Source organism: Tursiops truncatus, chromosome 14, assembly GCF_011762595.2.
Source record: "Tursiops truncatus isolate mTurTru1 chromosome 14, mTurTru1.mat.Y, whole genome shotgun sequence".
Classification (NCBI taxonomy): domain Eukaryota; kingdom Metazoa; phylum Chordata; class Mammalia; order Artiodactyla; family Delphinidae; genus Tursiops; species Tursiops truncatus.
In genome coordinates, this window is record NC_047047.1 from 10877826 (window position 1) to 10901017 (window position 23192).

The following is a 23192-nucleotide window of genomic DNA, read 5'->3' on the forward strand; positions in this document are numbered from 1 at the left end:
GTCCCTGTAACCTTTTCCATGGTCTCCTAAAGTTTAAAAAATAGCAAGAAATATAAGGAGTAATCAAAGGGAAACATGTAATCACTTAAAGGCAGGTTGAGGCACACAGGAAACGAACAAGAAAAGACCACCAAACTGCCCTGTCTTGTACAGAGTCTTATACAGAAACCTCAAGTTCTGAAGTCCTAACAGCTAGTTTCAGTTTTGCCCCACCTCTTACTAGCTGGATGGTTTTGGACCAGTCTGTCCTCCTTCAATGTAACAGTGATATACTGAACTCTAGCTACTGTGCGCGAGTCGCTAGGAATGAAAGATGGAAAAGACACGGTAGCTGGCCTTGAGAAGTTCATGGTCTAATAGATACACAAACAGATAATCAAAAGTAGTACATCGTTCCTACCCATACAATGGGGGCAATACTTGAACAATTTATAGCACAACACCGCAAAAAAGAAAAACATTAGGCTGTAGAGGAAAGCTTTTTATGAAGGAAAACGTGCTATGAAGATGCTAGTTATTGTATTTGACACATGCCTTAAATTCAAACAAATAAGCAGTTTACAAAGTGACCTTTTTAATCCCACCTTTGATGCTAAGTTGCTCCCTACAAGGGACCCTGCTACAGAATCAATGAGATGAGTGGGCGAGAACTAGGAGAAAGTGGAGAGTGACAGGCAATATCAACCAACAGAACTGTGAACTTATTGTATGTCCTACTGTGTATCCCTGATGTAATAAAGACCAAATTTAAAATTATTAAGTCTGAAGTAAAATAAGTATCAGAGAGATAACTTTGTATTAAAAGTCCAAGAGACTTCCCTGGTGGTCCAGTGGTTAAGACTCCATGCTCCCAATGCAGGGGGCCCGGGGTTCAATCCCTGGTCAGGTAACTAGATCCCGCATGTCGCAACTAAGAGCCCACATGCCACAACTAAGTGCCCGCATGCCGCAAGTAAGAGACCGCATGCCACAACTAAAGATTCCACATGCTGCAACAAAGATCCCACATTCCACAACTAAGACCCAGCACAGCCAAATAAATAAATAAATATTTTTTTTAAAGTCCAAAGACTACATTTCCACAAAAGTTTAAAGAAAGAACTGACATGAATTTTCACCTTCCATTTGAGAATACAGTTACTTGTATACATGTTTAACTTCACTTTGTAAACAAAATTTAGTAAAATAAAGTTTTCTTGAAGGCAGTCTACATGTCAGATGCATCTTAAATGCAGCATAGAATTTAATATGGTGTCTTGCATTTGCAAAGGTTCAACAAACATATGCTGAATGAAGAAAAAGTATGTTTTCATCCTACAGTGTACATTTACTTTCCAAAAGGAACTGATACCTCTGACATCTAAATGTGCTGGGAGTTAAATGTCTTCCTGACCCGTGAACCATGTGTGATCAGGGCAGACTCAGCCTCCAGAGGATAAAAGAACTGAACTAAAATTAGAACCGGCAGACAAGAGACAGGGTTTGACATTTGATTACAAGTAAATTAACTGCCTGCTTTAAAACAAAATGTATTTGTGTGTGTACACAAATACACACACAGAGATATGTATGTATGTACATATGTATCAACACTCTTTAGAGGAATACAACAGAAACTAGAGTCTTCAAAGACAACATGCACAATGTCCCAGATACAAATCAAAATTACTTAACATAAGAACAAGAAATGCAACATATTCTCAGAAGAAAAGACCATGGAAAACAATCCTGAAATGACCACACTGTTGGCATTATAAGGGAAGGATTTTAAAGCAGTTCTAACTAGAAGGACAGTATGCCCATAATGAGTGAAAATCTCATCAAAAAAAGTAGAAATTATTTTTAAAAAAAGGAAAAACTAAAAAGTACAGTAAATGTAATTTTAAAATTCACTTCATGTACTTAATAGGAAAATAAAATGCCTGAAGAGTGAATGAACAGAAAGATAAATCAATAGAAACTTGCAATCTGTAGAAAAGACAGAAAAAGAATAAAAGACCAGTCACCTCATATATACACTACCAAATGTAAAACAGATAGCTAGTGGGAAGCAGCACATAGCACAGGGAGATCAGCTCGGTGCTTTGTGACCACCTAGAGGGGTAGGATAGGGAGGGTGGGAGGGAGACGCAAGAGGGAAGAGATATGGAGATATATGTATATGTATAACTGATTCACTTTGTTATAAAGCAGAAACTAACACACCATTGTAAAGCAGTTATACTCCAATAAAGATGTTAAAAAAAAAAAAAAAAAAAGACCAGTCATCTAATTTTTGACAAAGGAGGCACAGGAATACAATAAGGAGAAGGTGTTTTTAGAAACAGTGTTGGCACAACTAAATGTCTATATTTTTTTAAATGAAAACCTTAACCCTTATCCTTGTACCATAAACAAAATTACTTTGAGATGAATTACGTAATTATACATAAAAGCTAAAACATCAGGGCCTTTAGAAAAAAATAAATCTTCAGGCTAGGCAAATATTTTTTCCATAGGACACAAGAAACAACCATAAAATTGAAAGTTGATAAATTAGACATTATCACATTTTTTTAAATTTTCTACTCATCAAAAATAGTACTAAGAAAATGAATGGGCAAGTCAGATTAAGAGGGATATTTGCAAAACATTTATCTGACAAAGGATAGCTTTCCAGAATATATAAAAAATTCTAGCATCTCAGTAATAAAAAGATAAACAATACAAAAATTTTTTTAATGGGCAGAAGATATAAATAGACATTTCATTTAAAAAAGATATATGAAGAAGCAATAAGCAAATGAAAACGTTCTCAACATGCAAACTGAAACTACAATAAGGTATCATTACATATTGACCAGCAGAGCTAAAATTAAAAAGACTAACACCACCAAATACTGGCAAGATGTGCAGCAGCCGCAGGACATGCAACAGCCAGCATTCTCATACACTGTTGGTCCAAGAGTAAAATGGTGCAACGTCTTTGGAAAAACGTTTACTGGTCCTTATAAAACTAAACATACTGCTACTCTATGCCTCAGTAATTCCAATACTAAGTATTTACTCAAGAGACACTAAAACATAAATCCACACGTATATCTGCATAAGAATACTTATGGTACCAAAACCTGGAACGAGCCCAGGCATCCAACAAAAGAGAATGAAAAAAGAAACTGTGGTATATTCATACAATGGGATACTACTTAACAGTAAAAAGGTTGAACTACTCATATACTCAATGGTGTCTCAAAATCATGCTGAGTGAAAGAAGTCTTATACAAAAGGGTATACATTGTGATTCCATTAATATTAAGTTCTGTATCGGGCAAAGTAATATATTTTGGGGAAAAAAATCAGAAAATTGGTTGTCTTGGGGATGGGGAGTAAGTGCACAGACTGAGTGGGAAGGGAACTTCTGGCCATTTTGATAAAGGTTTGTTTCCATGAATTTATACATTAGTTGAATCCTATCAAATAGTATAATTAAAGTTTGTGCAGTACATTATATACAAATTTTACCTTAAAAGGAAAAGAAAAGAGGTAAATATTGAATAACACACATGCTGAAGTACTTAGGGAAAAGTGTATGATTATCTGTAACTAACTTTGAAATTGATCAAAAAATAATGGGTTGGATAGAGGAAGAGATAAATGGATAGATATGTGATTAAACAAGTTTATACAGTAAAATATTAATTGTAGAATCTAATTGGTTGTATGGGTGTTTGTATAAAGTTCTTTCAGCCTTTATTTTGAAATTTTCTCATTAAAACATTGGAGGGAGCACTCTAGCATTCTGAAGGATAAACAGATTTATTTTCTAAATAAAAAGGTACTGAGGACATGGACAATTAAAGGGCAATATTTAGTTACAATACTTACAATATTTGATTTGGAGTTTTTACAAAAGAGTCTGTTTATTTTTAACTATTTGGCTTATTGCGTAAACATGCCATAAAGTAATTAAAACAACTTCTTACATACAAGGTAAAAAATTGTCACAAAGTATAACAGTACTTTAGATAAATGTATCCTTATTTAGGATAAAAATGTCAAAAATACTTTTATAGAGTTCTTTGATACATTTAATTTTTAAAAATCAGCATTTCTAGTGCTCTGTAACCGAAAAAGGAAGGCTGTGGTCTGTGCTCAGCATACAATCTTAAAATGACAGTTCCTACGTTTTCAAGAAATACAGTAATCATAACCATCACTATTGCCTTCAAAAGAAAAAGTATTTTATAGGTTTTAGAAAATCCCATAGGAAATCATAATTTTATGTGATTAAAGATATAATAATATTTATTATACATACGTACTTGAGGAACGTTGCTATCAACCCACTTGGAATTTGGTAAAATATCATCCCACAAAATCAGGCATCGAGCAAGCGTCTTAAAAAATGCAATACAGAACAATTAATTACAGCAGGCAAAGTTCACAGATTTTGTAACAATGATAATACTGTTAATAGAACAATTTAAGAATTAGTTCCCAACTGATGAAAATTTTGAAAAACAAAGTATATAGTATCAACCTAAGCCACTCATTAAAATAAACAGAAGATTTACATTTATCTCAAAAAATCTCAAATTGACTTGATCATCACTGAAGTTTGGAGGAGTTGGAGAGAAGTTTTTAAAACTTGCTCCATAGAAGAAAAATCATAAAGAAAAGAATCATACATACATCTGTCTACATAATTTAAAGCCTTTCATATGCTAAAAGCATAAACATTGTAGAAAATGGAAAATCTGAATCAAATTTATGTCAAACAGTTACTGTAACTAATTATACCCTTAATAGTATTATTGCATTCTTAATAATAATGAAAGAATGTAAAATAAAGTAGTAATGAAGCCCCAGTGTCTTGTTACTTATTAGGAAGTTTTGAATAATAATGTGAAACGTTAAAATGTCACTCCAAGTATTATATATCAAGGTGGTTGTCTTTCCTGGCAATTCCTACAGTTATATTTGGGAAATTTCAAAAGAACACTACCAATTATATATACACATGATGGATTAACAGTAAAGCTCCCTCGTGGAGACATTTTATAGACTCCTCATGTTAACAGAAATTAAAAATTGCCAAGTACCATACCCTAAGTAAGAGAAATTCTGGCTTCACAAAGTCCAGCAAATACATGGTGTCGGGAGCTCGGAGCCAATCTGCAATGGATCTGTTGGTGGTGGATACCAATAAGCGTTATTGCTCAAGAAGAGAATAAGAGCATCAAGACCACAAGACAGATTTCAAGAATTTTCTTTCCACTCCAACCACTGTCCTATTTTTTCCCATAGTACTTCACGTCCTCCAACGTAATACTTAGTATGTATGTATTTCTTACTATAAGTTTCCTAAGGGCAGATATTTTTAGCTCTCTTTTGTTAAATGAAACATCTCCAGTGCCAAGAAAGCAATGTCATATACTTTCATCCAAAAAGTAGATGAATAAACCTGTTTTTAACCACTTTGTTAATTTTGCAAACATTCACTTTGTCTAAAAAAAGAATTTACAACATTGAAAACTTTCTTTAATCTTAGAATGTTTTTTAAATTAAAAGACTTAAAATGCAACTTAACTTACTCTTCTATACAAAATGTAAAAGAATAAACACCAAACATCTACTTTCAAGTGTCAGCACTAATTACAGGGCTTGAGGAGGCAGACGGAATAGCTGTTAGGAAAGCTCCTGAACTAAGCAGAAACCATTTTTATGAATGGTAACCAGGAATATAATAATGCTAAGTATTTCTGATCTACCCAGGCCTCATAACAACAAGCAAAATTAATGAAAAGGAATTTAGACATTGTTTGTCAGTGACATCAACTATAAAATAAAAGTGAATAGAAACTGGCAACTGTATTATCAAATATCATTAAAATAACCAAATGTATTATTTCTAGATAAAACTCTATATAACTTGTAGTACCTGAGAGCACTAAAATCAGGCTGATCTAGCACAGGAGAGGTAAACACAGTAAAATAATTTAGTTTTACTACTGAGGTCAGAAAGGAAGTCACATGGTCATGGCAAAGGATGGGGTGAGGAGGTGCGGTACCTGTTATTGGTTTTTAAGTAGATCATGGCCAAAGCGAGAGTGGCACCTGGACAAGTTACATCCACATTTATGGTATCTCCTTCCTATCAAAAGAAAAGTTTGTATAAAAGAGCTCTGAATTATTATAAAATTCTTCTGAATACTAACCTATGCTTAAAATTAACATAGTTACACATGTTGGTATGAAAACTACTATTTTCAAATTAACTTCTTAGCTTCCAGAAGTTTGATCTGTTGCTTGATTTGGACTTACTTTGATTTGATAACTTGGAGATTTATGTTTCTCCCTGTGCATCCCTGCTTGAAAGCGCCTGTGGCCTCCAACCATGTACTGATAAAGCTGCTCGGGCACATTGAGATCAGACATACCTATCAAATTACTGCCGTGCTGTAAACGAAGTAACAGACAAGGGAAAGGAAATTTTACAGAGTAAGATCCATAACACATACCCATAACAAAGAAAACAATAAACTAACTTCAAAGCCAGTCTTCTGGGTTTTTTATCAATTAAAATCTCATGAGTTAATACTCAGTCTGTTAATAATTCACATTAAAAATTATACAGGCAAGTTAATACTTTCATTTCATAAAATACATAAAGGCTTCAAAATACAGCTTCAAAATACAGTTAACTGCATTAACAGTTAAAGAAAATATTAGGCAGGTAAATGAACCCTGAACTATGAACACCTGAATCCTTTCATTATCGTGCCTGTGAACTAGTCCAGCAATAATAACCATAATAATAACTTAGTGAACGCTTAACGCTCTTCCAGGCATGATTCTGTATGTTTAACATGGATTAACTTACTTAATAAGACAATTCGATCAAATAGCTACTATTTTACAGGTGAGGAAAGGGAGGCACAAAGAGATTACGCCCAAGGTTACATAGTTAGTAAGGAGCAGCAGTGGATATAAAACAAGGCAGTCTGGTTCCACAGTCCGTCGAGCTGCTTAACTACTAGAAAATACTGTAGTTAACCGATGTCAGGACTCACTGGTCAGGACCAGAATTCACGTCCCAATTCCCAGTATGATGCTTTTCCATTGTTTTATCTGCCTCTTTAGTTCATGTGTCAAATGTGAAGAGTCAAAAGCCTAAACGACAGTCGACTTTCTTTATATAATTCGGTTTCAGTATAACACTGTATTGGTGGTTCTTCAAAGGACCCACATTCCAGCTGACGTAGTCATTTAATGTTTTTCTGGTAACCCTACACTACGTCTACTGGATGGGGTTAAAGATGGGGAGTCAGAATGATACTGCATTCTGTCACAAAGCAGCTGCTATTGTGGCAACGTTCTGGGATACCTAGTGAACACCAGGGCACCAAAAGAGAGTTCTGGTTTATCTCTAGTCCTACAGACTCTTAAGGCTCCCCATCATACACCCATTTTCACTTTTTTCTGTTTTCTTACTGAGTGAACTGTCGTTTCTTCATCTTATGTCTTGAACTCTTTTCGAAAAACTTCATTCCCTTAGTTCATTCATGAACACTTATATCTAAGCCGGGGGGAAGAAACCTTAAAGCCCCATTCTTCACTACAATTTCTCTCCATTTCCAAATCTGGCACTTTGAAAAATATCCAGAAAGAAGAAAGAGCTGAGAATCACAGTAAGTTAAGTCACAGTACGGCAGAGTGGTATTCAGAGTAAAGTGTCAAGGCTACTCTCTCAACAAGCAGAATTTGTAACTGAAGCAACTGCAGGCACAGACTCTGCTTACCCCCAAGCAAACCATGCCCAGAGCCAAGCCAGCAGCCAAAGAGTAAGACTCTCTGTCCGTGCAGTATTCCATTTCAGGACCAGGGGGCCGTCCTATAAAACAAAAAGTAACACAATTCAAACTGGCCTCTTAAAACCCTAACTCGTAAAAGTTTTAGAGTTAACTTTCTAGTAAGTTGCATAAGAACTATGGATTCAATATAACCCCACTAAGAAAGATCTGACGTTATCACAAATGGTGTCCACAACTATCAGTTTACCACAAAATAAACCCCAAACATGGTTCTTCTAATTTGCCAATCTGAAAGCAATCACTTTAAAATACTGTCAAACCTTGAGTTTTATAAAAAAAAAAAAAAAAAAAAAATTACCAAAAAAGGGGAAAAAATTTTTTAAAGGGAGGGATGCTCAAAAAAGCTTCAATTTGTAATTTCTTTCCTTTTGTTTTTGTTTTGTTAGCTTCAAATCTATTCAGATGTGGTAAAAAAAATGTTCAAATACTGATAAGGAACAGGAAGGACACTCCCTTTAAGTTTTTAAGAATGTTAAATATTATGCATCCAGACACTTATTTTGAATCTATATAATACTGAGCCTTACTATGATAGAATTTCTCTGTATCGATGCTCTAAGTTTGACTGGATGCAAAATTCATACTTTAAAAAGTACCCCCTAATTCTAACTCCACCCCTTTTAGGGCAGCAAAATGTATTATATATAAAGACCCCTTCCACCAAAGAAAAAGTTCCCATTCCTGGAATTTCATCCCCAGGAAAAAGATTTTTTTAAAAAGAAAGAAAAATTATACACAAGTAATCAGTGTAATGTTTATTGCTTAATTAGCAAAGAATTAAAAACCACCTAAAAGTCCTGAAAATAAGACAATGATTAGGCAATTTATAGAAAACCAACTCAATGAGCTATCCCACAATATAAAATTAATTTTAAAAGCCATTTATGACAATGATATATGAAAAGAGCAGTACAAAAACAGTACGTACAGTCTGACTGTAATTATACAAAAGAGCACACGCATATGAATCCAGATGAAAACTTCTGTATACAATGTGAAAGAGGTGTACTATGGCTGTGAGATATGTATAATGTTGGCACCATTAGATATCATTATGATATAGCCAAAGAATGTTAATTACCTTGCAGATGAACAAGCTTTAAAAGCCAGTCCTGAGTATCTTCTGAATAAGTGTTTCTCAGACCAATCACTTATGCTATTACATATTTTGCTGACAGGAAAATTTTAGTTTTGTGAATATTTCATCACTGTAGTTGACTACACTGTTGATTCCAATTCTTCAGTGCCCTACAGCGCCAGTTATAAATACATCCACACTCCTGACAGAGTTTCCTCTGTACCTGAACGTGTGACTGGCTTTGAACTAGGATCCTGGCTGGCACAAGGTAAGCAAAGGCCTAAAATGCGCTTCCATTATTTGGTTCTCCCTCTTGCCCTTCTGACATCACCATAAAAGAAGCCTGGGTCCCAGAATAAGGCATTTGGAGCAGAGTCTAAGCAGCAGACCCACAGATCTACAGCCTGAAGCAGAGATGCCCAGGAAAATTTTGTGGCTATCCTGAAATATATGTAGAAAGATCCTGAACAGGATAGAACAAGACATGCAAGTATGTATCTAAATTACTGAGCGTACCAATAATACTAATAGCATTTCCATTTCTCAGAAGAAGATGATAACACGTAAGACACGTTTCCAAAGAATGCAGACTTACGATAAAACATAAAAAATGCCTTTTATCATGAACATATCCACCAGCATATAGAGGAAAGCCAGAATCAATCACTTCCATTCTGTTAGAAGTGTTGTTGTCCAACAGAATAAACATTGTGCTTTTAGGGATCAAAACAATCAACTTTGAATTTTAAGTGTAGACCATTGCCAGACATTGCCTGGCAAAGACAGAGCAGGATAAGCAGCATGCTCACATGTGATTAAGACCCTAGGCTACCTCGTTAAATGGGGCCACTGGAGCTCAATAATGGGCTGGCCAAGGAAGTATGCAGACCAATAACCTGCATAGTAACATCAGCCTTGGAAAACATTACTTTGTAGTTGTTTTCTTTATTAGTATAGCTCATTCTATGCTCACAAAAGCTACTATTTTTTCCTTAATTTTTATAATCTTACTATCATTTTTACTTTGGTTCCTGTGGAATGGTAAAAATACACTTAGGAAACCGCAGCACTATTAATGCCACACCTATTTCAGCCAACAAGACTTCCGCGGTATGCCTGTGAGCTGTCCCTTGATAAACAAGGCCGACGCCGACCACTGCAGCCACTTGGACGTTGTGAGGAACATCAAGCTCTGTGGACGTTGGGGGCAGGAGAGCAGGAATGTGGATGCTAAGAAGCCGTGTAATCGACATATCCATGGTGCCTAGTTTAGCAGCAGAAACACCAAGGAGCAGTCCAATGCTTGTCATCTCATGACCCTAAGACAGAAAAAAGAATGAGACTTAAGTCACTACCAAAACAAATATGTAGTTTTAAATAAGATACTGCCTGCCAGTACTGTGACAGGCAGTGAGAAGCTCCAAGAATACACAAGCAAACTAAACAGACAGGTCCTTGTTCTGATGAAGTCAGTGCCCTTGGGGAAGGGAAAGTGTTAAACTAAAAAATATATATTATTGAAAACTCATCAAATGAAAAAGTATAAAGATTATGAAAGAGTATTTTAACAGAGCCTACTTTAGATTAGAAGGGACTGGAGAATTATTAAGAATCTCTAGAAAGTAAAATTTACAATAGAATGAGTACAAATTAGCCAGGTAAAGTGGCAAGAAGGGAAGGCACTCAAATTTACAAAGTGAGAGAGAATGATGACAGGTGAGGGAAAAACATGTAAATGATGCTGAGATGATTAAAAAAAAAACCCTCACATTGATATTCAATTGACTACAAGGTGCCAAGACAATTCAATGGGAAAAGAAGAGTTTTTACAAAAAACGATGCTGTGATACCTATACAGCCACTTGCAAAAGAATGAAATTGAACCCCTTCCTGACATCATACATAAAAATTAACTTCAACTAAGATGTAACTAAAAGTAAAAAAAAAAAAAAAAACTCTTAGAAGAAAACTTATGCTATTACATATTTTGCTGACAGGAAAATTTTAGTTTTGTGAATATTTCATCACTGTAGTTGACTACATTGTTGATTCCAATTCTTCACTGCCCTACAGTGCCAGTTATAAATAGGTGTATATATAGGTGTAAATCTATGTAATAGATACTAGATACAAAAGAGCATACGCATATGAATCCAGATGAAATCTTCTGTATACAATGTGAAAGAGGTGTAACAGATATAAATCCAAGTGATCTTGTGCTAGGCAGTAACTTCTTAGATATGACATCAAATGCACAGTAACCAAAGAAAAAGTAGATGAACTGGACTTCATCAAAATTTAAAACTTTTGCGCTTCAAAGACACCATCAGAAAGTCAAAAGACAACACAAGGGCAGAAAATTTTTGCAAATCATGTATCTGTTAATGGACTGGTATTCAGATTACATAAGGAACTCTTACGACTCAACAACAAAGACAGCCAATTAGAAAATAAGCAAAGGATTTGAATAGACATTTCTCCAAAGATGACATACAAATGACCAATAAGCACATGTAAAGATGTTCAATATCATTAGCCATCAGGGAAGTAAATGCAAATCAAAACCACACTGAGATATTACTTCACACCTACTAGGATGACTATAATTAAAAAGACAGATAATAACAAGTGTTGGCAAGAGTGCAGAGAAATTGGAACCCTTATGTATTGCTGGTGGGATTACAAAATGGTGCAGCCACTCTGGAAAACAATTTGGTAGTTCTTCAAACTTTAAAACAAAGGGATACCATATGATGCAGCAATTCTACTCCTAGGAGTATACCCAAGAGAAATGAAAACATTCATCCACACAAAAATGTGTATATAAATGTTCATAGTAGCATTATTCATAATAGTCAAAAAGTAGTAATAACTCACGTATCCATCAACTGATGAATGGAAAAATAAAATACGGTATATCCATACAATGAATATGTATTCAGCAATAAAAAGGAATGAAGTGCTAATACATGGTACAACATAGACAAACCTTGAAAACATTACGGTAAGCAAAAGAAGCCAGTCATAAAAGACCATATATTGTTTGGTTCCACTTATATGAAATGTCCACAGTAGGCAAATCCATAGAGACAGCAAGTACATTAGCAGTTTGCCAGGGGCCGGAGGGAAAGGGGAACGGAGAGTGACTGCTACTAGGTAGGGGTTCCTTCATGGGGTGATGAAGATGTTCTAAAATTAACAGTGGTAATGGATGCACAACTCTGTGAATATAGTAAAAACCACTGAATTGTGTACTTCATATGGGTGAACTTTTATGGCAGAGAAGTGGAAAAGTTTACGCCAAGAGAGTTTGGTCGGCCAAGGAGCTAATACAAGCAGTCTCTATGGCTGGAGCATAGGGAGCAAGGAAAAGAGAAGCACAAAGTAAGGCTGGGGAAGTGAGTAGGATCACACAGGCTCCTAGAATGTACAGTAAGAGCAATGGAAGATCACTGAACAGTTTGACCAGGGAAGTGATATATTCTAACTTACACTTTAGAAAGATTTTTCTGCCTGCTATGAGAAGAATGCACTTAGAGGTACAAGATTGAAGAAGAGCAAACAGAACAACTAGGAGCTACTGTAATAGCCCAGGGGAGAGGCACAATGCCAGGAGCTGGCAGCACAAGCTCTCACCTTGGTCAGGTAGTCATGGATATTGAGAGTAGCCAGCTTGGTAAGGTGCCCGTTCAGACCCAGGGCCATGAGAAAGCCAGCATACTCATTGGCTAACTCGGCGTGCTTGGGCTTATTGTAGACAATCCAGGCTGAGTCGATCTGGGAGGCAGGGGCTATCTTCAGGCCGGCAGCCACACCATTATGGAAGCTGGCCCAGCTGGTCATGTTGGGAGGCACATCGATGTTGCCACTGTTCAGGTCTACTGTTGTGTTCCGAGGGGGTGCCCGCCCTATTCAGGCAAACAAAATTTAAAATTGAGAGAACAAAACTTCAGAAACCAAAATTGTTACATTTAGATTCTTTGAGAACAGAGATCACTTTTCTACATTCAAAACCCTTAACCCCATAATACCTGTAATGATGTTAGGTTACTATGCATACTTAAAGTTTTATACATGTGAGTCAAACTTGATGCAAGGTAGAAAAACCTTAACTGTATAAAATAATTCACTGTCCTTTCTGCTAAAATATATGGGACTATAATAAGATAACTGATACCAATTTAACTGTGTACAGATCTGATTAGGATACCCATTGCTTTGAAATCTGTCTTTCAAACAGCAGGAAGCTCACCGAAAAATAAAATGAAAATTAACATCACAAACTACATGAATAATAATTCCAACATGTGACTGACAACAATGTTAATTTCAAATGTGCCATCCCATCTTTTTCTCTGGACGTTACGGAAAAATGATTGTTTTTAAAAAAGACAAGGAGCTTTATAAATTTGCTCTATCTCTTATCTATACATCTCTCTATATGATATAGAAATCTAACTACACACTATTGGTAAAAATGCCAAATTGCATTCAAAGATACCTATATAAAAAACATTTTATACACCTGAGTTACCCAGTGAACCATAAAAGAGTATTCACTAAATTTAAATTTGTGGTCAACTTATTTAAGAACAGTATAAATTAAATGTTCATGATGCTATGTTCTCTTTGAATGCCTTTTCTTGAGTGTTTTGACTACACTGCATACCCGCCAATACTGAATTATCTCTATATTTTTAATATTCTGTATTAGCTCAAGTCATGGATGACTGTTTAAAATAAATATTCTAAATACAGTAAGTCCCTTACATACGAACTTTCAAATTGCTAACTTTCAAAGATGCAAATGTGCGTTCACGTGTCCAATCTCGTAAGTTAGTTCACATGTCTGGTGTATGCTGTCACGTGTGTGCATCCTCTACAAGTGGTTGTGCTTTTGTGTACTTTACTGTACAGTACTGTATAGAGTACAATAGTACAGTATCTTTATTTCAAGCCCAGGATGTCCAGAAGCAAGCGTAAAAGCAGCAGTGATGTAGCTGGTACAGTGTAGCCAATTGTGTTAGTTGGGTATCTAGGCTAACTTTGTTGGACTTACGAACAAATTGGACTGATGAACGTGCTCTCGGAACTGAACTCGTTCATATGTAGGGGACTTACTGTATTGCATACAGTTATACAGTTCGCTAGAGGTTTGAAAATATGGTTTTAAAGGCGTTCTGAAAGTTATGTAAATTTTAATTAGATGCATAGTGTCTTGTTTGTAGTCTATATACACATACACACACATACACAGACACAAGCATAAAATAAAATATATTTGTATTTACCATTTGCTTTTTGTACCTAAGAGCTAACTCAAATGCTGGTCTGTGATAGCACCACACTGGTGACAAGTTCATGAGTTATACTTTTACTTTCTCAAAAAGGGCAGAGAGATTAATATGAAAAAGCAAGTAAAATTTCTAAAACAACAATTCAACATATGTATAAGACATAATTTTTATACACAAGAGAAAATAAAAGGCAAAGGGTAAAGCAAATTTTCTTCGATAAGAATAATTACATACAAAAGCACAATAGGCCAAACCAGTGTCAGTTAAGGAACTAAAGTGAACGTTTTTTTCCTAAATGAATTTATTATTAAAACAAGATCATCTTTTGGCGGGGGGCAGTGCTGGTCTGGGAGGATGCTCACTCACTATATAGTAAATTTTTAAAAACAATTTCTAAAACAGGTTTAAATTTTCTGATAAACAAATATAAAATTATAAAATGGAGAAATAAAATTGGGAAACAAATAAACCAAAGTGTTATTTAACATTAGTGAACTCTAACAAGTTGGGACTACTATGAGTGGCCATTTTTTCTTTTTGCGTAGTATATTTTCTTGTTTTTGTACAAGCATCATCTATTCATACTAAGACATAACAAGACATTTTAAGACTAAATATTTTTACATATTGACTTTAAGATTATTTAAAGTTTAACAATCTCACCATTCAATAGTATCTTTCTAAACTTCCCCAAGTGCCTTTTTATATCTTGAAATGGTCTCATTAAAAACAAAATTTAGTAATGGGCTATATTCTGCTTCCCTCAATGTTTAATTTGATTTGCTATTTGAGCTTTGATAACCACTACAGTAGCTATTAACAATAATCACTACAGTAGCTATTAACAATATTTAAAATCACGGGGGATAGAGCATTTCTTTGGTTTTAACTACAATGATTCAAAACAACTCCACTAAACATATACCCATTTTCCTTTCTCACTGAGCCCAGAATTTAACATACCAGTCAAATTCAACTTAGGAATAGGCAATGGCTCCGTTGGAACAGGATGGTATGAAAACAAGGTAAACATTCCCCGTCCTACCGGAAGAGCCATAGTTCGCTGACACAACTGGAGCAATCTATAATTAAAATTAAAACCAACATGTGAAAAAATTTTAAACAAAAAAAAACAGAATGTAATCTGTAGGCAAGTATTTCAAAAGCAGCAGTGCTGTGTAAGATGAAGCCACATCGAAGTAAATCCATACAAAGTCTTGAGTGAGTCACCTAAACACGGTTGTTCTCATTCTGATACTCTTACTCCCATCAGAAACTCTAAAGGGGAGACACATTTCTTTCTTCTGTTTCATATTTGCTTTGAATTAAAACCAGCTGTTCTATAAACCAAGCCAACTCTCCCTAAGTATTCAAAAAGCAAAACCTATAATTCCACTCTAAACGATGCTAACCCTCTCAGAGGAAAATATCGTATTAGTTGGGTTTCCTCATTGTGCTGTTATCAGTTTAGCTGGGAGCCTCCTCTCATCCTTTTTGTGAATATAGCCCAAGCGCCACCTCCATGGGTGCACACAAGGTTAAAAAGGAAGTCCCTATTTTGGAGGTCAGCGGATTTCATGGTGTCTCCAGGAAACACAGGAGCTTCATTTACTTGATGGTAAGGACTTCTAGGACTAAAAGCACTATATGTCAACTATGTTCAAGGTTAAAATGGCTTCTACAGGCTATACTTTGAAACTAATAAACTACTTTTTAAGTTGTTTCTATGTTAAAATAAATGGCATCAAACAGAAATTGTGGAAGCAGGGGCATTCATAACCAGGAAACACTTAACACAAGTTATACCTGAAGACAGAGAAACAGCCCTCCTCCTTCTGAGGCTAACCAGAGGCTGAAATCCTCTGCAGACAAAGTTATTCACAAGCACCCTCTCTCCCTAACTGTAAATATATATAGCTGCTTTTCTAGTCCATTGGTGAGGAAAATTTTGCTGTCCTAAGATTCTTTGGGAACACTGTTCCACATTAATTTAAAATCAGGGAAATTTAGAATCAGGCCAGCAGACTACATTCTATAACATGTTTAGCAGAAACATTATACATAATCTACAAAATTATAATAGTGAAAACAAAAACAGTATATCCCCCCTTCCATTTAAGACGCTATTGATTTTAAGATGCAGCACTATTTCATGAGGTACTAAAAAAGAAAAAACACTGCCATTTAAACCATAACACCTACAAACACCTACAGATTGAAAGACATAATCTGATTTCAGAAATAGTAAAACGTACAAAAAAAAATCAGCATCATACAATCAATGAAATCTGATAATAATCGCTGACTGCATCGAGCTTTACTATACTATGTACTGGGCAGTGTTCTAAGCACCGTGTAGAAATGACCCACTTGATTCCCAGAGAAACTCTGTGAGGTGTGAATGCTACAGTCATGCCTATTCTTACAGTTGAACAAAATGAGGCGGTACTTAATGTTTTATTTAAATTTTTACTTAAATTACAGCAGTTAATGTTTTCCTTTACCTGTTCTCTTTTTCCTCAATGAACTCGTGGTCACTGAGCTCTGGGTACTGCACCACATTGACGCGGACAGGATGTGCACTCTGAAGAAGCCTTCGCACATCCTGCACCCTTAAGTCTTCACTCCATATTAGTGACATCACCTCCTGATTCATGTCATTCATGCCATCATCTTCCTCCTCAGTTTCTGTTCCTGAAGGAACATCTGATGAGAGCACCTGAGTAACAGACTAGGTTGTAATACTAATTTAAAAACCAGCCAACACACACTTATTGAACATGAGGATACACAGGATGAGGTACCAAGTCTACATCAGTGCAGAGAAAAAATATATTCCAAAGCAGGGCTGGCTTGGGTTCCCAATACATACTGGGACTCTAACCTAAAAATCTTTTTTTTTTAAGTATAATTATATTGCCCACTTGGAAACATTCTTTACTGAGCCAAGGGGAAAGCTTTCAACTTACAACGATAGTCAGGAGGCTGATTCCATCGAAAGATATATTCTAAATAAACTGTAAAACTCTAACTATATCCTAAATATTCCAAAAAGGACACAAATTACTGCAAATGGAATATTAACCCCACGCACTAAAGAACTAACACCAATTTAAATACTGTCTTTAATTAATAGAAGCAGAAGAAAACAACCTGGAAGGATATAAACCAAGGGCTGGAGGAGGTCAGACAACACTTTCTCACTTCTGTGCTTTAAGTAGAATAAATCATGGTTGGTTTTCACTTTTTTTTTTTCCTAAGTATGTTCCAACTATATTTCTTAAAAGGAAAGGGATTAAATGAAGCAAAACAAGTGAGGAGAGTTAATTCCTTGCTTAGCATTCTGTCCTCATAAGCTCAGCATGTACTTTACTATGAGCCTTCCCAGTCCAAATAATTCAGTCAGACTTTAAGATAGATGTTAATAGCAGAAATCTCATTTTCTCTCAGAGTTTTAACTCCTTTCACAAAAGATTAACTCCTAGGTGAAATGCTAAAGTTTTGCAACATTTAATGTGGAAGCAACATTAGCCTTAAAAAAGAATAAAGGTAGATATGACTAGATAATCAGTCTGACTTTAGCTGATAAAAATTTATTATAATTCCTATGGAATATCTAATCTTAAAAGAAGCTACATTCTAATAGGTGAGTTAGCAATAAGATACAGACCCAAATAGCTGATAAATTGGAGACGAGTTATAAAATGTAACCTCAAATAACTGAACAAATTTAATTTAGCCAGAATTACTTAAAATGACATATAAATGAATAATTATCAATACCATTTGGCTTTAGTGCTAATGATGTTCTCATTCACAGTAATAAAAGAGGTCTATAAATGCTAAAGACTTCTCTTGGTCAAGGTAAAGATAACCATATTATTAGCAAAAAAATTGGTTTTCTGTTTAAAACAAGCCAAATGCTAATTCAACTAAGAGTTGTTATTTCAGTGCAGATTAAAAGACAGATGTGCTGGTACAACCCTGCTGGAGATGGGATCCCCCATGGAAACTGCTTCTGTCACAGATCCATTATACAACTCTGATGTTGGGAATAAATTTTGATAACAGTCTCTGAAGAAGCGTTAATAGCCTAAGATCTAATGTGGATTATGAACAGTTATTGATTATTATGTGTTGGTTCAAAGGTTAATAAGAGATGAGCCAAATCTGCACTGTTTTCTCAGAGACATAAAGTACCAAAGTCACCAGGGGTGGAATAACCATCCCTGAATCCTCCTTGATCCTTAGAGTAAATGCAGTGCTACCATTTTTTTTTTTTTTTTTTTTTTTTTTTTTGCGGTACGCGGGCCTCTCACTGTTGTGGCCTCTCCCGTTGCGGAGCACAGGCTCCAGATGCGCAGGCCCAGTGGCCATGGCTCACGGGCCCAGCCGCTCCGCGGCATGTGGGATCTTCCCGGACCGGGGCACGAACCCTTGTCCCCTGCATTGGCAGGCAGACTCTACCATTTTTTTTTAAGTTAACTGGAGTTCTAGAAGAAGTTTTCAAAGTTCCATTTTTAAGTTTTAAAAGAGGCTGATTTTAAAAAGAAAGGAGGATAACGATATATTTCACTTTCTATTTGTAGGGTCTTAGAACCCATTCTTAAAAAAACAGATTTGAACATTAATGAAGGGCACTGTTTGAGGAGGGATAACATTAAGACAGCTTCTAAACAACTTTAGTGCCCCCCTGCAAAAAAACCTTTTTCCTGGGGCTTCAGTTTTATGTGATTAAAGATATATTTACACCTATGTAAAAGGTTAAATTTAAGAAATGTAACACATCAAAAAAGTATGAAGGAGAAAATAGTTATAATTTATTCAAATTCAGGACATTATGTGCTCTCCCTATTTCCACATAATAATTACAAAGTAGTTAATTACTAACATGGTCCAAGCAGGGAATCAGTCATGGTAGCTGCTCTACTGACTCGGCACTTGTCCTGACTCAAGGCACAGAAAGGTCCAGGCAAAACAGAGCATTCACAAAATCTGTTCCCATGTTCGACTTACAATTAGTAAGATTTGTCCAATTTTAAACCGTATCTAGCATATAATATAAAAGATAATCTGATATACACACTTGCAAAAAGACTTAAAGGAAAATGGAGAACATTTCTACTGTGATTTTATTGAGGCTAAATCTGAATATGGACTTTCCATATTGATACTCACAGATTTCCCTTTGGGCAAGTTTCCTTCACAGGCCTGCTTGGAAAGATCCTGACGCCCAATCAAGAGGCAAACAGCTTCTGGCCAGTCTGAAGCAGGCTGCTCCCGACAGTGATAAATCGCATCTCTGATGGGAAGAGCAATTCCAAAGGGAAGGGTTTCCAAGTCTCTTAAAGCGAAACCTTGTGGTGAAAGGAAGGGAGAAAATTTTTCACTACGACTTACCACTGTCCCAATTATTCTCTGAGTGAAGTTAGTAAACTCTATCCTAACAAATAAGCAAGAAATTGATTTTATTCATCTTACTACCAAACCAGTGTCTTGACCTCAGGGATGAGTATAAAATTTGTTTTAAACAAAAAATTCCTAAAAACTTTAAGAAAAAGACAAACAATCCAATAGGAAAAACACAAAGGACTAAAAGACATTTCCCTAAGAGGAAACACAAATGGTCAATAAACATATGAAAAGATGCTCTATCCAATGAGTGATCAGGGAAATGTAAATTAAAACCACTAGAAAATAAAAGTTCACACTCATTTGACAGACACATATTAAAGTCAATCGATACCAAGTGTTGGTAACTATGTAGAGCAACAGTAATTCTCTTCCACAGCCAGTGGTGGTGTATACGGGTCCAACCACTTTGGAAAACATTCAGCACGTAGAGTTAGGTCCACCCCTACGGTCCATCAACAGACATACAGAAAGTTGTGTACATGGCACCGGGACATAAGCATTAAATTATTCATTAGTAATGTTTCATTATGGCAAAAAAGGGAAGGGAAGTAAGAGCCCAACTGCTATCATCAATAGAAGGGATAAATAAGTTGTGATATATTCAAGCAGTAGATCATACAGCAGTGAAAATGAATGATCTTCTGCTACATGAGTCAACATGGATGAATCTTTAAATAATAATATTCAGTGAAGAAAATAAGATAGTAAAAAAAAGTTTATATTTATATCTATTTACATAAAGTTAAAAAACATACAACACTAAGCAATATATGAAGTGATAAAACTCAAAAAGAAAAAAACTCAAAAAAAAATGACAGAAGGTAATACAAAATTTAGGTAGGGTACGGTACAGGTACTTTACCTCTAGCGATGGGTGTATGAGAAAGGGAGGCCATGCAGGAGTAGATCCACAGGGCTTTCTACTACACTGGCAATGTTTTATTTCTAATGGTGGGTCACCAGGACATCAATGCTCATTTTATTATTATTCTCTAAATACATTTTATACACTCTTATATGTACACCATATTTCATTTAAAAAAACTTCAAATCCTCAGGTTAATTAATTTCTTCGGTGATAATTTTCTAAATTTTGTAATATTATACGTTATTTATTAATATAGAAAGTTGATCAATTATTGAGGTTAAATGCTATGTACTATACAAATGAACAGAACTCATATTTTCAGCATAAGTGTCTCATCTGTAATACTATATGACAATTATTGCAATTGTCAAGGAAGCATACACAAAAGTACAGGGAAAAACTAAGTCATTGAGAACATTCCCTAATTAAGAATTCAGAAACATCCTGTAATATTCATTAAAGCATTACCTTCTAACATACTACTCTATAACATTCTCCTTTTCTACATTTTCATATCAGTAATATTTTTAAAAATTTTTATAGGAAATTTTAGTATTTTACTCAGCTTAAAACCTAAAGGCACAGGCTTAGGAAGAGAGAATAAACCCTTTTCCTTCCTTTCCCTTTTCCCAGGTGAATCTGCCTCTTGGTGCATAAAATCCCTGGCCTGTATCATTCAAAAGCATACCCTGAAATATTTACACATTACTTTTAGATTTTGCCAGAAATACTCATTTCTGATAGCCCAGATATTAGTATAGGGAAGCTGTGAGACTGTCAGGGAAAGGAAGGGTGGCTTGATGGGCCATCATCTCCATCCTGTGGGATCCTTCTGTAGAGCGAGAGGCCCTCCCTTCTCACGCCTTCCAGCTCTAGTGAGCTCTGAGGACGCAGGGCCTACTTAGGAAGGAGAGCCAGGGAAAGGATTTCAAAGACACATGAAAAGTAACAAAGACCACCTTACCTACATTAGTCATCCAGACGACTAATTTCTCAGCTAGACTAGAAAGTGATGTAGAATGCCTGAAACTAAACCTATAAGAGAACAAACATGAAGTTAGTAAACATGAAGTTATCAAACAGACTGTGTAAAAGCACAATCTGAATAAAAGTCACCTGTTCTCCTCTTGCTCTGCTTGTGACTTCTGTGGGGCTAAAACAAAATGAAACTTTATTTTGATAGTTATCCTGGTAAAGGAAACACATAACATGTAGAAAACATTTGCAAATAAAAATTCATTAATAAACAAATGCTAAAAAATAATAAGCAGTACTCTGGCAGGCTGGAAAGTATAATCATTTCCCTGGGGCTAAAACAGTCCTTTTTAGGCACACTGAAAATGTAAAATTTGTCAGATTTTAAGCAACCTTGGTCTCTAAAAGTCAGATGTGGACTCCAGGCTAAAGCGGTGCAATTATGTCACCTCTAAAATGAAGCAAGACATGGCCTCTGAAGTACACTTGGAAAATTTTTAATTTTTTTAATTTCAACTCTGATATCAACATCTATAAAAATCTGTTTGGGGAAGCTTAACATTAGACTGACTTACCTATACTTATTCTGGATAAATACTGTGAAGATTCATCAGAAACAGAACTTTCATCACCAAGTATGTAGAGTGCAATACTCTGCATAAGGAGAAAGTTAACATTTTTTAAACTATTGGGGCATAATTACATACAGGAAAATTCACCCACTTTAAATGTACAGCTCTGTGTTTTGACAAATGTTACACAATCATATAACCACTACCACAGTCACGATACAGAATGCCTGCATCACACCAGAAAGTTCCCTGTGCCCCTTGGAGTCAATCCGCTCCCTCCCCTACGCTAAGCAGTGGAAACAACGCATCTTTTTTCTCTCCCTAAATTTTGCCTACTCTACAATGTCATGCAAATGGAGTCATAGAACACGTAGTCTTCTGTGCCCTACTTCTTTAACTCAGCACTCCTTTGAGATTCATCCACGTTACTGCATGTATCAGTAGTTTGTTTCTTTTTACTGCTGACGAGTATTCCATTATACAGGTGTACCAACCTTTGTTTATCTACTTATAAACTGATTGACATTTGGGTCATTTTTGGTGAGGTACACCCTAACTCTCTACCCCTCTAGGCCTAACCCTTCTCTGCTTCAGCCTTCAAAGTTCTCGTTTGAATACTTGCTACTACCACTAAGATCTACGTCTGCAGCTTTTTTTTTTTCCTGAAAGAAAGTAGCAGTATGAGCTTATTAAAATTTCAGCACAATGCTGGAGGATCTTCAAGTCCTACATTCTAACCCACTGCAAATGATATATTCCTAAAGCTAGCTGACATCATATCTAACAAAGATATAATATGAATATCTACAAATTGACTACTATTATTTAAGTTGGAGGCTGAACAACTCTGGCTTATTCATATTTCTCTAGCTCCCTTTTGGGTAGATATAACACTGAGTCTAACCCATTCAGCAGAGTTGGACAGGACCAATATATCTGGTGATTGCACCTGAATGTTTCCACACAAGCAGCAAGGAATGAAAAAGTTCTAGGATTAAGCTGCTCTTAATACACTGTGAATGTATTTAACATCACTGAATTGTACACTTAAAATAGTTAAAATAATAAATATTATGTTATGTATAGTTTATCAGCATTTTTTTTTTAAAAGCAGATTACCATTCTGCGTGTCAA

At 35.6% G+C, this 23192-nt stretch overlaps 1 protein-coding gene across 14 annotated transcripts in view; it reads right to left on the reverse strand.

Annotated features, from left to right (window-relative positions):
* ANAPC1 (anaphase promoting complex subunit 1) overlaps window positions 1-23192 on the reverse strand; it is a 155106-nt gene that overhangs the window by 84087 nt on the left and 47827 nt on the right. For 13 of the 14 annotated variants that reach the window (XR_012325605.1, XR_004521806.2, XR_012325604.1 and 10 more), the window contains 13 exons: window positions 22062-22140; window positions 21628-21664; window positions 21476-21546; window positions 19407-19585; window positions 16733-16959; window positions 15192-15310; window positions 12568-12839; window positions 10016-10250; window positions 7782-7873; window positions 6304-6438; window positions 6051-6133; window positions 5087-5165; window positions 4302-4376 (listed from right to left, as the gene is read on the reverse strand). Coding sequence is in view for 11 of the 14 variants with exons in the window: in XM_073791128.1 (XP_073647229.1) it covers window positions 4302-4376; window positions 5087-5165; window positions 6051-6133; window positions 6304-6438; window positions 7782-7873; window positions 10016-10250; window positions 12568-12839; window positions 15192-15310; window positions 16733-16959; window positions 19407-19585; window positions 21476-21546; window positions 21628-21664; window positions 22062-22140 (1683 nt within the window). In the remaining 3 variants the exon portion in view is untranslated. The remainder of the gene's footprint in view (window positions 1-4301; window positions 4377-5086; window positions 5166-6050; window positions 6134-6303; window positions 6439-7781; window positions 7874-10015; window positions 10251-12567; window positions 12840-15191; window positions 15311-16732; window positions 16960-19406; window positions 19586-21475; window positions 21547-21627; window positions 21665-22061; window positions 22141-23192) is intronic. The other variant, XM_019931058.3, reaches the window with a different exon arrangement.